The sequence below is a fragment of the Bos javanicus genome, chromosome X, assembly GCF_032452875.1.
Source record: "Bos javanicus breed banteng chromosome X, ARS-OSU_banteng_1.0, whole genome shotgun sequence".
Taxonomy (NCBI): domain Eukaryota; kingdom Metazoa; phylum Chordata; class Mammalia; order Artiodactyla; family Bovidae; genus Bos; species Bos javanicus.
In genome coordinates this window covers 8,062,410-8,079,330 of record NC_083897.1, presented here as the reverse complement: position 1 = coordinate 8,079,330, position 16,921 = coordinate 8,062,410, and the positions used below count along the sequence as shown (strand labels likewise).

General features: G+C 37.9%; 1 protein-coding gene and 1 non-coding gene across 9 annotated transcripts in view; one reads left to right on the top strand and one right to left on the bottom strand.

The window, feature by feature from the left end:
• Nucleotides 1-5,359: 5,359 nt before the first annotated feature.
• The window catches only part of XIAP (X-linked inhibitor of apoptosis), a 39,960-nt gene continuing 28,398 nt past the window's right edge, over nucleotides 5,360-16,921 (bottom strand). For 6 of the 8 annotated variants that reach the window (XM_061409507.1, XM_061409510.1, XM_061409509.1 and 3 more), the window contains one exon: nucleotides 12,508-14,846. In XM_061409507.1, the coding sequence (XP_061265491.1) occupies nucleotides 14,617-14,846 (230 nt within the window). In that variant the 3' untranslated portion in view covers nucleotides 12,508-14,616. Of the gene's footprint in view, nucleotides 10,057-12,507; nucleotides 14,847-16,921 lie in introns of those variants that run through there. The other 2 variants (XM_061409513.1, XM_061409514.1) reach the window with 1 other exon arrangement.
• LOC133243602 (small nucleolar RNA SNORA43) lies at nucleotides 7,868-8,001 on the top strand. Its single transcript, XR_009735152.1, has one exon. It is a non-coding gene; the product is annotated as a small nucleolar RNA SNORA43 (small nucleolar RNA).

Genomic DNA, 16,921 nt, shown 5'->3' with positions numbered 1-16,921 from the left:
TTAAAAAGAAGTCTCTAGTACCTAGTAACAGAATAAAGTTAAAGAAACATAATGCACAGACTTAAAAAAAAAAACCTCTCAATATAAAAGTTTTTGTAACAAATGACATTTATAATTTTGTATGTAAAAAATATTTCTGGAATATAAATTAGGAACAAGAACCAGATTTTGAAGCAAGATCATTGTTTAAATACTATTTGTTGTTGTTTGGTCACTAAGTCTCGTCCGATCCTTTTGTGATCCCATGGACTGTAACCCTTCAGGCTCCTCTGTCCATAGATTTCCCTGGCAAGAATACTGGAGTGGATTGCCATATCCTTCTCTGGGGGATCTTTTCAACCCAGGGATTGAACCAACGTCTCTTGCATTGGCAGCTGGATTCTTTGCCGCTGAACCACCAGGGAAGCCCTTAAATATTATTACTTCAATTAGTTATACCCTGGTTGTTTTTGAAAATTTATTCTGGGAAGATAAAAGGGAGGAATAAAGTTTGGTTTATCTTGGGTTCTTATTCCTTATTTGTTTTGAACCAGTATCCTTCTAATATTTATTCATAAACCTAAAGTTAATAACGGAGAAGGCAATGGCGCCCCACTCCAGTACTCTTGCCTGGAAAATCCCATGGACGGAGGAGCCTGGTGGGCTGCAGTCCATGGGGTCACTAGGAGTCAGACACGACTGAGCGACTTCACTTTCACTTTTCACTTTCATGCATTGGAGAAGGAAATGGCAACCCACTCCAGTGTTCTTGCCTGGAGAATCCCAGGATGGGGGAGCCTGGTGGGCTGCCATCTATGGGGTCACACAGAGTCGGACACGACTGAAGTGACTTAGCATAGCATAGCATAGCAAAGTTAATAAGCATTATCGTTAATAAGCAGAGGCCCATGCAAAAAGTTTCTTATGCTATAGTCATTAGTTATGGTGCATATAGGGTCTTGGAAATATAAAATTAAACAGAATAAGATCAGGGGGAAAAAATCTAAATAGACCAAATCCTATACAAAGCTAAATGGCTAGGTTATGGACGTATTTGTTATAGCAAATTAGTAGTTTGTAGGAAAAGGAAACAGTCTGACTTTCATCTAGCCTTGCCTACCTTAAGATTTTTATTTTGGTTACGGTTAGAGGCCAATATTGACCTTAGTGTGGATTTATGCAACTCTGAAAACCTTTAGAGATCTAAGGCCATCACAAGAATTTTCTTTGGTCCTTTTGTGCCAGTTACTTTAAAATCTTCAGACCTAAAAAAGAATTCAGAACTGCTAGTTATTATGAATTAGAGAGGCTGACCACTTCCAACTCTATCAGTTGTAGATTAACTGCTCACATTTCACTGAAGATTTGACTCTTTCTAGAAGTGCAGGTCTGTTCTGTACAACTTCAACTGATTGCTGTCACACTAATGCTTACAAGTGAGACTTGAAATACTTAACCCTTTCGGTGCTTGATTGGAGGAGAGTTTAATGTGATCAATGTGTCCCTATTCTATTCTGAACTTGGCAGTCTAAGGGCTGAAGAATGATTTTCATTATCAAATTCAAAAGAATACTACATGCAAGGAAATTTTGTTGAAAAGTCAAATCAGAAGGGACTTTCATGATGTTACATCTTATGTCTCCACATTTCGGTAGCAGGAGAAAATACAGGACTGGATCCACAAAGAGTTATAAGGAGGAAAAAGGTGATGATTACAGTCATCTGCACAGAGCAGTTTGATTTCCAGGTTTCAGCCGTTTAATTATTTCTGGATTTGGACCCCATACCACATCTCAGTCATTTTCAAACTGTAGCCTTATCAGAACCACCTAGAGGTTGTTTATTTTTTTTTTTAATTTTATTTTATTTTTAAACTTTACATAATTGTATTAGCTTTGCCAAATATCAAAATGAATCCATCACAGGTATACATGTGCTCCCCATCCTGAACCCTCCTCCCTCCTCCCTCCCCATACCATCCCTCTGGGTCGTCCCAGTGCACTAGCCCCAAGCATCCAGTATCGTGCATTGAACCTGGACTGGCATCTCATTTCAAAAACACTGATTGCTGGGTTATACCCCAGAGTTTCAGATTCACTAGGTTCAGGCTGGAGCTGATTAATTCACTTTTTTTTTCTTTTCCTTTTTTTTGGCCATGCCACGCAGCATGTGGCATCTCATTCACCCGACCGAGGATTGAACCTGCACCTCCTGCATTGGAAGTGCAGAGTCTTAACTGCCAGGGAAGTCTCAATAATTTGTTATTTCTAACAAGTTCCAGCAAGCAGATGCTGCTGACCCCCAGACCACACTTTGAGAACCACTAGTTTTTTGGGGCTCCAAAATCACTGCAGATGGTGACTGCAGCCATGAAATTAAAAGACGCTTACTCCTTGGAAGGAAAGTTATGACCAACCTAGATAGCATATCCAAAAGCAGAGACATTACTTTGCCAACAAAGGTCCATCTAGTCAAGGCTATGGTTTTTCCAGTAGTCATGTATGAATGTGAGAGTTGGACTGTGAAGAAGGCTGAGCGCCGAAGAATTGATGCTTTTGAACTGTGCTGTTGGAGAAGACTCTTGAGAGTCCCTTGGACTGCAAGGAGATCCAACCAGTCCATTCTAAAGGAAATCAGTCCCAGGTGTTCTTTGGAAGGAATGATGCTAAAGCTCAAACTCCAGTACTTTGGCCACCTCATGCGAAGAGTTGACTCACTGGAAAAGACTCTGATGCTGGGAGGGATTGGGGGCAGGAGGAGAGGGGACGACAGAGGATGAGATGGCTGGATGGCACCACCGACTCGATGGACGTGAGTCTGAGTGAACTCCGGGAGTTGGTGATGGACAGGGAGGCCTGGCGTGCTGCAGTTCATGGGGTCGCAGAGTCGGACACGACTGAGCGACTGAACTGAACTGAGGTATCCATACACCACACAGTTAGCCTACCTTTATTGTAATTATAATTTTAAAATGTTTAAATAGAAGTATAGTTGACTTACAATATTAGTTTCAAGTGTACAACACCACAATTCAATATTTTTATAGATTATACTCCATTTAAAGTTATTAAAAAACAATGGCTATATTTTCCTATGCTGTATAATATTCCTTGCTGCTTATTTATTTTATACATACTAGTTTGTATCTCTTAATCCCATACCCCTATCTTACCCCCTACACCCTCCCTCTCTCCTAGTTTGTTCTCTATATCTCTGAGTCTGTTTCTGTTGTTATATACATAGATTTTATTTTTTAGATTCTACATATAAGTGATATCATCCAGTGTTTTTCTTTCTCGACTTATGTCACTAAGTATAATACTCTCTAGGTCCATCTACATTGTTGCAAATTAGCCTACCAACTTCTAATAAGTACCGCATTTATTCTATAATTTATAAGCAAACTACAAATGAAATGGTGAGAACATCATTAAAAAAATTTCTTTTTTTTTGTTTGGTCATGCTACGTGGCTTGCGGGATTTAGCTCCCCAACCAGGGACTGCACCGTAGCCATGGCAATGAAAGCATGGAGTCCTAACACTGGACCACCATGGAACTCCCTAAAAGTATTTTTTAAATTATAGTATCAGTTTTGAGCATGTTTATTTACCTTAATCTTCAAATAGGGGAAACGGGAATAAAGTTGATCTTAATTATTATTTAGATGTCCTTTAAAATTTAGCAGTAATAGTGGCAAGTTAAAAATTCAATTTAAAAAATGTTCTAATCCTGTATAGGTATATAACAAAGTAGCTATAGGAGAAATAACATAATGTCTAGGATTTACTTTAAAATATATCAAAAATAAATAAATTTTAAAAATAAAAGGATAGAGAGTCCTAGATGAAACAAGACTGGCAAAATGTTATTTGTTGAAGCTGAATGATGATTACAAGGTTCATTATATTTTTGTTTCTACTTTTATGTAAGTTTGAAAATTTTTGTAAGAGAAAGCTTTGAAAATTCACATCTTCATCAATATTCATTTAAAGTATAGTTGACATGTAAGAAATGTGGACTGCATTTACAACAGTCTTATGGTATATCTCAGATAACAGTGGTAACAGTCAAGAATTTGATAATCAGTCACTATACAGATGGGGCTTCCCTGGTGGCTCAGTGGTAAAGAACCCACCTGCGAATGCAGGAGACATGGGTTTGATCCCTGGGTTGGGAAGATCCCATGGAGAAGGAAATGGCAACCCACTGAGTATTCTCACCTGGGAAATCCCATGGACAGAAGCCTGGTGGGCTACAGTCCCCAGGGTCTGTAAGAAAGTCAGACACAGCTTAGCTTAGCAACTAAACAATACAGTTCAGTTCAGATCAGTTCAGTCGCACAGTCATGTCCAACTCTTTGTGACCCCACGAATCGCAGCCCGCCAGGCCTCCCTGTCCATCACAAACTCCCGGAGTTCACTCAGACTCAAGTCCATCGAGTCAGTGATGCCATCCAGCCATCTCATCCTCTGGCGTCCCCTTCTCCTCCTGCTCCCAATCCCTCCCAGCATCAGAGTCTTTTCCAATGAGTCAACTCTTCGCATAAGGTGGCCAGAGTACTGGAGTTTCAGCTTTAGCATCATTCCCTCCAAAGAAATCCCTGGGCTGATCTCCGTCAGAATGGACTGGTTGGATCTCCTTGCAGTCCAAGGGACTCTCAAGAGTCTTCTCCAGCACCACAGTTCAAAAGCATCAATTCTTCGGTGCTCAGCCTTCTTCACAGTCCAACTCTCACATCCATACATGATTACTGGAAAAACCATAGCCTTGACTAGACGGACCTTTGTTGGCAAAGTAATGTCTCAGACTAGGCCTGAAATACAACTCAGGGGTAGGGGAAATAGCACTTGAAATGCCCTTTTCTAAATTTCCCTCTCCCTTTGAGAAGCCTTTATTTCCTCACTTTTTTTCTAATTATTTTTTATTGAAGGATAATTGCAATTCCCTTACTTTTTATCCCACCAGATTTGCTTGCAGTTTCTGAAACTCTGGGCAGCTGCTTCTGTAGACTCACAAAATCCTTCTCTGCTGCCTGCCTCAAAGGGACAGTGGCTTTTTAGGTCTCTTGCTTATTCAAGCCTTGTTAAGGTGACTATAGTTATCTCTTGAGTCAACCAGGCCAATCTTTGTGGAGAGGGAGTTTCATATTTTTACACAAAACTAAAAATAAACTTTTCATGTACTTATAGAATTCTATAAACTAATGTGAAAGCAGATGTCTTTTTTTTCTTAATATCACATGACTTGATATATACCTTAATGTGTGGCGCAATAATGGCATAGGATATATTTGGGAAGTTGCATTTTAGTATTAATATTTTTAAGAGAGCTATTTTATTTTTTTCTGAGGAAGTGAAACAAATACAAAGTAATAAGATATCATTTTAAAGAATAGTGCTTTATTGGATAAGTTTTTATTCACAGAAAAATAAGCTTTAATCTATGATAACTGCCAGATTATACAGTAGAAAGCAATTTTCTTAGTTTTCCATACTGATGGAAAAGTTTCTACTAAATGAAAACAGCCATAAAATTATATTTACAAATATAGTACTCTATCTCACACATTTCACGTGATTATTTACAACACTATTACAATGACATAAGAATCAGTCATTCTGTCAGGTTAGATATAAAGTATAAAGGTAATGCAAAATCTTCTAACAAAAATTACATTAAAGCAATTGTTACATCAAATAAAAATGCAAATTTGTTGCTAAGTATAGACAGAATGACAAAATATACTTACATAGTAATTTTAAACGATACACAATGCTACACAAGAAGAATGTAGTAAATGAAAAAAAATCTATATGCATTTCTGCAAACTTTAGACTTCAAATAAGAATCTTACCCCCGAAACATTAATGCAATATTGTATAATTTGAAGCCATATGTATTTAAGATTGTCCTACTGTATTAAAGTGTCATTTAATATGTAGTGAATGTTATGGTATAGAATAAAGAATAGTTGAAAAAATAAACATTTGAGACCTCCCTGGAGAGGTAGCTTGAAGTTTTTCACCATCAAACTATGTTCCAGCCTGGGCTATCACTGATTAGTTATATAGCTTTGAACACATCATTTCACCATTGAGCCTCAGATGGTTCATCTTAAAACAAGGGGAATGAATTAGATACTCTCTAAGGTCACTTCTAGCTCTGACATCCTATGATTCTGTTGTGCTGCAAGTGAAATTCACATTGTGCTAAGTTTATAAGTCAAACTGAAACTGACTATAAAAGTGGGACTAAGCCAATTGTTTCTATTAGAAAAACTCAACTAACTTTGGTAAGAATATTGTTTCAAGTTTTTAAAAAAGGAATTTAAATATTTTTAAGGATTTGACCTACTTGTGTACTGCAATTTGCATCTTAACTATGACAAACAAAAAAGATGAATTAAGAGTCAGTGAAAGAGTTATTATCTAAGTTTTAGCCCTAATTTCCAGAGTCAAGGCAAATCCATGGAAGGTAAAAAAGTGTTAGGAAGGGAATTAACATTTATAACAAGTATTTTACACATACGGTCTCCTCAACTCTTATAATTTTTTAAGACAGGTACTATTTGCATTTCACAGATGAAGAAATGGTTACCTCTTTTCTTCTTTTCTAAGCCAGATGTGGCTAAAAACCATATCTGTCAAATATTCAGTCCCATTTTCTTCTTTCTCTAATAGAAACGATATACAACCTATCCTATTTCTCCACCCCCTCCACCCCTTTTCCCCCATATTCAACCAACTGGGTAATCAGGAAATAAAACAATCATTTCAGTCTAAAGGGTTCAATATGTGGAACTAATGCTGTGGTGGTAGTCTCCATTCAGAGTTCAAAATACCAATTTTATCCACTAAAATGAAAACCAGGAAGAAAACTACCAACATTTAAGTGATAAAACAACAAAGGATTGTAATACACAAGGCCAAATCACATCACATACATTCACTACCCCCATCCTACTCCATCTTAGCCCCTAACCCAAGGGAAAATAAACAAAAATCTAGCAGGAAAGGTAATACAAAGCCATTACTTAACAAACTGGAATTTACTTTATAAACACTAAACTCATTTCTCAAAAATTAAGACAAGGCTTTTGATTAGCACACCAGATTATTATGAATAAAGACAATTATTTATTACAAAACAACTTGACTCTTCACATGACTAAAATGTAGTAAAACAGGCGGTGCCTTTGAAATCTTAGAGTGAACTTTATACAGAAAAGGAAGTGTACATGGAGATACTGAGAACTATTTTGGGAAGGGGGAGGCAGAGATTTGGATCTGGCTATATTTTTGACCTTGCAAGTGATCATTCTTTGCACAAATAGATGGGAAGGATCCAGTGCTTTTTATAGTGCAAACACAGGCAAACATTGGTAAGTCTTTAAAAATTTGATTAGAAGTTGGAGCGTTGAGTGATTTAAGAACCTGAAGCAACAGCATTTCTAAACAATTGTTAAAATAAACTTGTTAGCCACATCAGCTTCATGCATTAAATCTCACAACTGATGGGGAGTAAAAAGGTCTTGCTTAAATCTAAACATACAAATTTTAAAAGAGTTTTAAAGAACTGAGGCTCCCAGAACTGGAAAACCTTATGTTAAAACAATTCAGTCCTTGGACAACAACTAGATTGAACCAACTACCTGACTTGGAGCTGACGTGTCCTGGAAAACACATTTTTAAACCTTTAACACTTTTCTCCCCTTGTAATTTAAGTTTAAATTTAAAGCTTAGATTATACATATAAAATTTAACTTTTAATGAATATATAACTAAATCTAAATGGAAGAAAGTGCAAAAGTAAAGAACTGAGGATTTACATAGTACAACAAAAACAGGGTGGTCATTATTTGACTTTAAAGATTCCTACTGCCCTGCAGATGCCGGACTTGCCGGCACCACGGGTGTGGCCGCCCTGCTGCGCCCGTGCCGTTGGGGCAGAGAGGAGGCGGCTATTTCTACGCTCAGTGCTCAGAACCGTGGGCACTAAGAATGGTTTGTAGCCAGACATCAGTGGAAAAAATAAAAATAAAAAAAAATTTTTTTTTAATTAAAAAAATAAAGATTCTCATTTAAATTTGCAATGCTTTAAATGAATATCAAAGTAGTAATTAACAGAGGTTAAGAGAACATAACAATACTCTTTCTCTTAGAAAATACAACAAAAATATAACTTCTGACAGTTTTACTCTCAACCTTTTCTCTACAGTAAAATGCCTCACTCACCTCTACAACAGGTTGTTGTGAGGATCTTTGCCTGGGTGTTCTATGAAGCATTTTTAGACTTTTATCTTTTTAACCTATATTGATTCTTACTCAAGCTTTATTTTCTCTTTAATATTCAAAAAACTATTCTTCTTTTCTTGTCAGTATTTTATAATTTCCAAGAAGTTTTTAAGGATCTTGGGAGAACATTCCAGAAGTATCTGCTACTATTACTAGACAAGAAAACAAAAAACTTAGGTGAAGACTTGACATTTTATCCTATATACATCTTAAGCATCCTAACGGTAAAAATTCACATGAAACTTTAAGATACAAGATACGAGAATCTCAACATGGAAAGCTGTTACTATAACTACGAGCAGTGTACAAACATGCTTCTACTTTTACCTACATAAGCTGACAGATGTTTAAAATACTGGGTTAACAAAGATCTTTTAGTAAAGTGACTTAGGCAGGCTTAAACTAGCAAGGATTAAAGATGAATCCTTACTAATTAATTGGAAGATCTGAGACATATTTTATATTTCATTTTACAAAATCAGGAATATTTATTTTTAAACAAGAGAAGACATGGTCTACCTGTCAGAAAACTACCACTCAGAAATATTTTTTATCCACGAAGCAGGAAAAACATATACATTTAAATTTCACATTGGCACCAAAAAGGTTAACTGCCCTGCCTTCTTGGATTAGGAAAACTAAAGCTGAGCAATAAGTAGTTTTGCAGGCGTTTGAACATGCCTAAGCCTTTAAATCAGCAAAATACTTTCTAAAAATTTTGATTACAAAAGTAATAATACTTATAAAAAATTCAAACAGAACAAAATGAAAAAAGTAGAAAGTGAAAGGCCCTTATAAAGCCCCTCTGGGACCCATCCCCCCACCCCCTTTCAAGAGAAACCACATTTAACAGTTTGGTGCCTATCTTTCCAATCTTCTGTTCTATATGTATATAAAATAGACACACCTTCACTTGGCTCATTCTACACATAGTGTTTTGCCATTTGATTTTACACTTAATATACCTCTCATGTCTTTTTATGTCAGTACATGTAGGCTAAAAGGTAGTCAATCATTAAATACCCTTTTAACAATGGCAAAATCATTAAAAAAAAATCATCCACCCAAGTACATGTGTATAATTTAAAAGAAAATGGACAAAATCCTAAAACACAAACATCTAAAAATCATTTCCATCTTTCCATCAGTGTGAAACAGTTCATTCCTTTTTCACACAAAACAAATTATGTGATTGGGAAGATTAACTCTAATCTCCATTCATACAGAATGCTCTATTTGTTAAGCCTATCCAAAATGAATGAAAAATTCAACTGATTAATTCACTTACCTTTAGAAAACTAAGTCAGTGTACTATAAAACACACATTGTGATCAGTTACAATATGATGCTTCTTAGTCTAGGGTTTCAATTAAATAACAGTGGGAGAAAAACAGAACAGCTAATACAGTTAACATCCTGAAAAATCCAGAAATTCAAATTTTAGACTGCCAACTATAACATTGCAGTTTACACTTTCTTCCTACTTGGCAGCAAATGCTAATGGAATTCAATGCTGATTTCTTCAAGTTGGTTCACATCACACATTCAATCAGGGTAATAAGAACATAAGATGCCTACTGTAGTTAGATTACGACATGAAAATTTTTTGCCTCAAAGTAATGGCTGTGTAGCACATGGGACACTTGTCAACTGCTTCAGCACACTGTTTACAAGTGACCAGATGTCCACAAGGAATAAAGACGACAGCAATATTTCTATCCATACAGATTTTGCAAAGCTTCTCCTCTTGTAGGAGCCTTAGCTGCTCTTCAGTACTAATGTCTGTACAAAGAGAAAAAAACGTGTTAATTTTAGACTTTCTGAGTTGGTTAAATTCACTGAAACAGTGTGAACCCCTACTATGTGCCAGACGCTGATCAAGTGTCAGGAGATGGGATAACTCACACATGGCATCTACTCTTAAGCAGTTCACAGCCTAGTGGGAGAGAAGGACGTGAGCTGAGGCTACAGAAGCAAGCACAAAGTACAAAGTGATAAGTTCTGTAATAAAGTTACAAAGTGCTCTGGGACAAGGTAACAGAACAAGTTCTTTTGTTCAGGTTAGGTGGGGAAAGTTCCACCGGTTGGTGGCTGTTGGGTGGGGAAGTGGGGAGGTGGAAGAGTGACATTTAAAAACAGAAATCTGCTAAGCAGAGAAGCAAGGGTTAGGTAAAAGTAGCAGCATATCGAAAGGGCACGGCTTATTCCAGAAATTAAGAGATGGAAGTGGAGGGCCACTTATGAAATGGGACAAGTAGGATTTAGTGATTGGATGTGAAGGATGAGGAAGAAAGAGGAAATAAAGTTGATTTCAAGATTTCTAGCATGGCTGACAAGGGGATGGTAGTGCCAATAGGAAATAAAAATGGAGGTACAGGTTTGGGATTTTTAAGATATTTCTGAGGTGTTTGCAGGGCATCCATATAAAAATGTCCAGTAGGCGATCGGAGCGTTAGGTCTTAAGGTCAGAAGAAATCAGGGCTAAAGATAGAAACCTGGGCGTCATCAATATACAGGTGGCACTGAAGTTCTTGTTTAATTCAGCCTTTGTCAAGCTTAGTTTTGAGAAATGTTAACAAATGCGGCACAAAAATATGTTTAACAATCATATATAACTATGACAACAACATCAGCGATCAGATCAGATCAGATCAGTCGCTCAGTCGTGTCCAACACTTTGCGACCCCATGAATCGCAGCACGCCAGGCCTCTCTGTCCATCACTAACACCCGGAGTTCACTGAGACTCATGTCCATCGAGTCAGTGATGCCATTCAGCCATGTCATCCTCTGTCGTTCCCTTCTCCTCCTGCCCCCAATCCCTCCCAGCATCAGAGTCTTTTCCAATGAGTCAACTCTTCGCATGAGGTGGCCAAAGTACTGGAGTTTCAGCTTTAGCATCATTCCTTCCAAAGAAATCCCAGGGCTGATCTCCTTCAGAATGGACTGGTTGGATCTCCTTGCAGTCCAAGGGACTCTCAAGAGTCTTCTCCAACACCACAGTTCAAAAGCATCAATTCTTCAGCACTCAGCCTTCTTCACAGTCCAACTCTCACATCCATACATGACTACTGGAAAAACCATAGCCTTGACTAGACGAACCATTGTTGGCAAAGTAATGTCTCTGCTTTTGAATATGCTATCTAGGTTGGTCATAACTTTCCTTCCAAGGAGTAAGCGTCTTTTAATTTCATGGCTGCAATCACCATCTGTAGTGATTTTGGAGCCCAGAAAAATAAAGTCTGACACTATTTCCACTGTTTCCCATCTATTTCCCATGAAGTGATGGGTCCAGATGCCATGATCTTCGTTTTCTGAATGCTGAGCTTTAAGCCAACTTTTTCACATTCATGTTCATCATGAGGCTCTTTAGGTTTTTCTTCACTTTCTGCCATAAGGGTGGTGTCATCTGCATATCTGAGGTTATTGATATTTCTCCCGGCAATCTTGATTCCAGCTTGTGTTTCTTCCAGTCCAGTGTTTCTCATGATGTACTCTGCATCTAAGTTAAATAAGCAGGGTGACGATATACAGCCTTGACGTACTCCTTTTCCTATTTGGAACCAGTCTGTTGTTCCATGTCCAGTTCTAACTGTTGCTTCCTGACCTGCATACAAATTTCTCAAGAGGCAGATCAGGTGGTCTGGTATTTCCATCTCTTTCAGAATTTTCTACAGTTTATTGTGATCCACCCAGTCAAAGGCTTTGGCATAGTCAATAAAGCAAAAATAGATGCTTTTCTGGAACTCTCTTGCTGTTTCCATGATCCAGCGGATGTTGGCAATTTGATCTCTGGTTCCTCTGCCTTTTCTAAAACCAGCTTGAACATCTGGAAGTTCATGGTTCACATATTGCTGAAGCCTGGCTTGGAGAATTTTGAGCATTACTTTACTAGCGTGTGAGATGAGTGCAATTGTGCGGTAGTTTGAGCATTCTTTGGCATTGCCTTTATTTGGGACTGTTATGAAAACTGACCTTTTCCAGTCCTGTGGCCACTGCTGAGTTTTCCAAATTTGCTGGCATATTGAGTGCAGCACTTTCACAGCATCATCTTTCAGGATTTGGAATAGCTCAACTGGAATTCTGTCACCTCCACTAGCTTTGTTCATAGTGATGCTCTCTAAGGCCCACTTGACTTCACATTCCAGGATGTCTGGCTCTAGGTCAGTGATCACACCATCGTGATTATCTGGGTCAGCAATAGCAGCAGTTAAAAGTAATATAGCACTTCTACTTTGTGCTAGGCACGATTCCAAATGCATTACATATTTTAACAATCTTTGTGATCACTATATAGCAGTGGTTTCCAAATTTAGCTTCACATGAGAATCACTAGGGGTATTTAAAAAAAAAAAAACAACCAATAGATTCCTTGGCCCCATTCACTCAATCTAATATTTCTGGGGTTGAGCACACTGGCATTTCTGAACCATGACTATCAAGTTGAGGGCAGTAATAATAAAGCATATATGCCCTCTTAGAAATTCAAAATGTATTCCCTATTTAACTACAGAGCTCCTTTTTCACGACATCTCTTAACATTCTGGGGAACACTATTTTGAAAACAAGTTTGGGAAACAGTGGTTTAATTTTATTCAACAAATGCTTATGGAACACTTAGCTAGGTTCTAGGCATTAGAGATAGATTAACAAATATATAGATCCTGGGCTCCTAATCATTCATAGACAAGTCAGGAACACAAGCAGGCAGGAAATTATAATACAGTGTAATGATTAAAGTAATGACAATGTGTTATGAAGAACATAGGAAGGCTGTGTATCCATGTATACACAGAGGGAAGGCCTTCCAGAAAATATTATACCTAAATTGGGTCCTAAAGGATAAGTAGGAGTAAACTAGAAGAGGGAGAAGGCCTTAGACCTTGGGGGACAAGAGCAGTGGGAGAAGAGGGCTCTGGGCAGAGGAAATGATATAGGCAGGCTCCAAGGTGAGAAACAGAATGAGGCCTCCAAGTGCACAGGTAAGGTTTGGGAAGAGAATGTGAAGGGGAAATAGCATGAGATTATAGCATGAGGCTATAGAAGGTTAGCAGGAGCCTGATCATGAAGGGTTTGGTAACCCATGTGAAGGAGTTTCGACTTGACACCAAGGGCCCCAGAGCCAGTGAAAGGTTTTAACCTGGAAAAAGATACCAGAATTGCTTCAGTAAGGTTTTCTTGGCTAGTCATGGAGAAAAGGATTATTTGATCCTTTTTTTTCTTAAAAGGCAACCTCCTGGGCATAATTCAAAACTCAAATATGGAACATAGAGATAAGAAAGATAAACTGTCTGTCCTCAAGAAGCCTAACAGATAGGAAGGGACAGAAAAAGTTCCAAAACAACGTTACAAATGCTTTAACAGAGAGAGTAGAGAAGAGAAAGCTGCAAAGTGTGCTATGGGTCTTTGGGGAAACTTCAAAGAGTGACCTTTGAGCTGAGCCTTGAAGGACAAGTTCACGAAGTGGGTTTAGGGAATTGGGGGTGCAGTGGGGAATGAGATGAGGTATACAAACAGGAAAAAGGCATTCGGGGCATAGCAAACAACAAAAGTAAAGGGACGGCATTATAAACTGATTTATATTATATGGATGCATCTGACCAAAAAAGAATAGTGTATATTCCTGCCATCACCAAGACTGTGGCAGCCAGCGAAAGCCAGCCTGCCAGAGGAATATGGAAAAGCAGAGTGACTTGGTTAAGAGAAAACACTGAGATTACAAGCTTTCTGCTGTGGGCCACAAGCAGAAGGACTCGGAGATCATGCAGCAGAAGCTGAAAAAGGCAAATGAAAAGAAGGAACCCAAGTAACTTTGTGGCTTTTTGTCCAGTCTTCTCGTGCTTTGCCTGTGTGCCTGGAGCCTGTCCCGCTACACTTCCTCCTGTCATGCTCACAGCTCCCAGTACCCAGGCATTCCTTTTGTCTGGGGTCCACAGCAGGTCTCTTTTGGGGTTCCCTCCTCTCAGGTAGTCTCTCTTCCCCAGGCCAGTCCTGGGGGTGAGGGAACTACCCCTTCAAAGTGTTTTTTTAGAAGTACCTTTGTAATCCCCCAAAAAATCATGAAGAGGAAAACAATTAATTTACATGTTACTTTTGCATGTGATGCTACAATGAATAAAAAAGGAAACTGGATCAGATACCTACAGTAGTCAAATTTACAGAGACAGAAAGCAGAATGGTGGCTGCCAGGGGAACGGGAAAATGGAAGCTGTTTAATAGATAAAGAGTTTCAGTTTTGTAGATGAAAAGAGCTCTGGAGATTGACTGCACAACAATGTGAATGTACTTAAAACTACTGAACTATACACTTAAAAATGGCTCAGAGGGTAAATTTTATGTGTATTTACTTTTTTTTTTGGCCACACCACGTGACTTGTGGAATCTTACCTCCGGGACCAGGGACTGAATCTGGGTCCTTGGTACTAAAAGTGTCAAGTCCTAACCATAGGACCACCGGAGAATTCCCAATTAAAAAAAAAAAATAAACACTGGACCAGAAGTCAGGAAACTGGAATTTCACTCCCAAATATCTGCGTGATCTTGAGTAACAGTTCATCAGCACCTCAGTTTTCTCTGAAGTAATGAAAATTATTATAGGATCTTTAAGGTTCTTTTGGTTCTGACTGTTTACAGTTCCATATTACAGTGCATATACTTACTTGAGATGGTGATGCTCTGGGCATTTTTTTCCAGACTGAGTTTTTTACTTCACTCTAGCCTAAAGAGTAACCACTGGGTTCTACATCCTTTCCTGAGCCACCTTTCCCCTTCTACTTGCCACAATGCCCTCTTCTAGGTTGGGAGGTACCTGGCACATAGCAATAAAGGCAATAGCTAGATAATTTTTCATGGTATCTGCTAATATTTTTACCGCATTATTATAAACCACTTCTAGAATAAACTGATGTTATTCATGTTCCAATCAGAGCAGATCTATGTGGAAAGACAGACTGATAAGAAATGTGCACGGGTTATTTGATTTTTACATTACTTTCTATCATATATATATAAGGATTAAAATAAGTATCTTACCACACACATGAAGTAAAGGGCTTTATATCATACAATGTCATTTTTAAAAAGAAAGGGAAAAAGATACTAATTTGGTACTATCTTTAGAAGACTGGGGTATTCTCTGTTACAGAGACAATGGTATAAAAGCTAGTATTGAATCTAGGATTTCTTAGTGAGTAACAATAACATTATATTTTCTCTAATAAATTTTATTTGCTTTTACTTCAATTAGGCCCACCCTCTATTTTGTACAGAATTAAAAGATTCTTAGAGCTGGTGTTTCCTCATCAGCTTTGGGAGGAGAAATAGACAGCAGCCCCCTCATGAAAAGCTTGCCTGTATCAATTACCTGCCTCTCAATTTTGTGAGACTAAGGAGACATCAACTGATGAATTCTAACGTGTGCCCTTGAGAACTGGCATTAACTTAGGCCCTTTTTCCCACACGACCCCGGCTTGTAATCTCGGTAATGATGAGAACCTCCCACAAACTCCTGTTGAATAGAGACATCCCCCAATGCACTCTGTCCTTTGTTCTCTTCCTACTGCAACCCACTAAATCTTTCTGCTGTAAACACCTTCAGGTATAAAAACTAACACCTTACTGTCAAACTTAATTAAGTTTGAGTTGTGGTGAAGATGCAGGGAAAAATGACGTAGTCACTTGTATCACAAAGCAAATGATTTGTTTCACCATCACCAAGACAAGAGGAGCTATTATAGGTTTTAAATAAATGTATCTTTAAGGAAAAAAGTAGTCTGCTTTCTGCTGAATCTTCTACACCAACTAGAGTAATATAAAACTCATCAATGTTATACTGCTTTAAGACTTATTTGATTATCTGAATAATGTTTCAAAAGCATCTGAAATAACTTAAAGATCAAAAGGGTCTTGAATGTAAAAAACAAAATAAGTTAACTTTTAAGTTCATTAGTACTCAGAGAATTCTCATCTTTTGGTAGAGGTAGTCAAAAGCTTAGAGAATGATTATATACTTCTCTTCTACATTATTCAATACACTTTGTATATGAATCACAGTATTAAAATGCATTTAATTCAAGCTCTATTTAGCAATATGACCCTTTTACATATTTATATCATGTGGAAAGTTGCAAAATACTCTAAATCCAAGCAGTTTCAACTAAAAAACTTAGAGTCTACACACAATGATAAAAGTTAGCCTTTGTTGTTCTTTACCTAAAATAGAGTATAAACTTACAGTTTTTAAAATTAATAGATCAGTAGATCTTACTTGGATCCTGATCAGAACACATCAACTGTAAAAACATTTTAAGATGATGAGGAAAATTAAAATCAACTGAATTTCAGATGATATTATAGAATTACTGTTAATTCTGTTAACTGTGACAATAGTATATTATGGGCTAAATGTCTTTCTCTCCAAAACTCATGTTGAAGCCCTCACACCCTATGTGATGGTGCTTAGAGGTGGGGCCTTCAAAAGGTGATTTGGTTTACATGGGGTCATGATGATGGGACTCCATGATGGGATCAATGTTCTTATAAGTGGACTAGAAAGCAGAATGCTATCTCTCTTGGCCAAGAGAGGACATAGAGAAGGCAGCCATCTCCCAGCCTGGAAAAGAGACTTCACCAGGAACCAAATCTGCCTG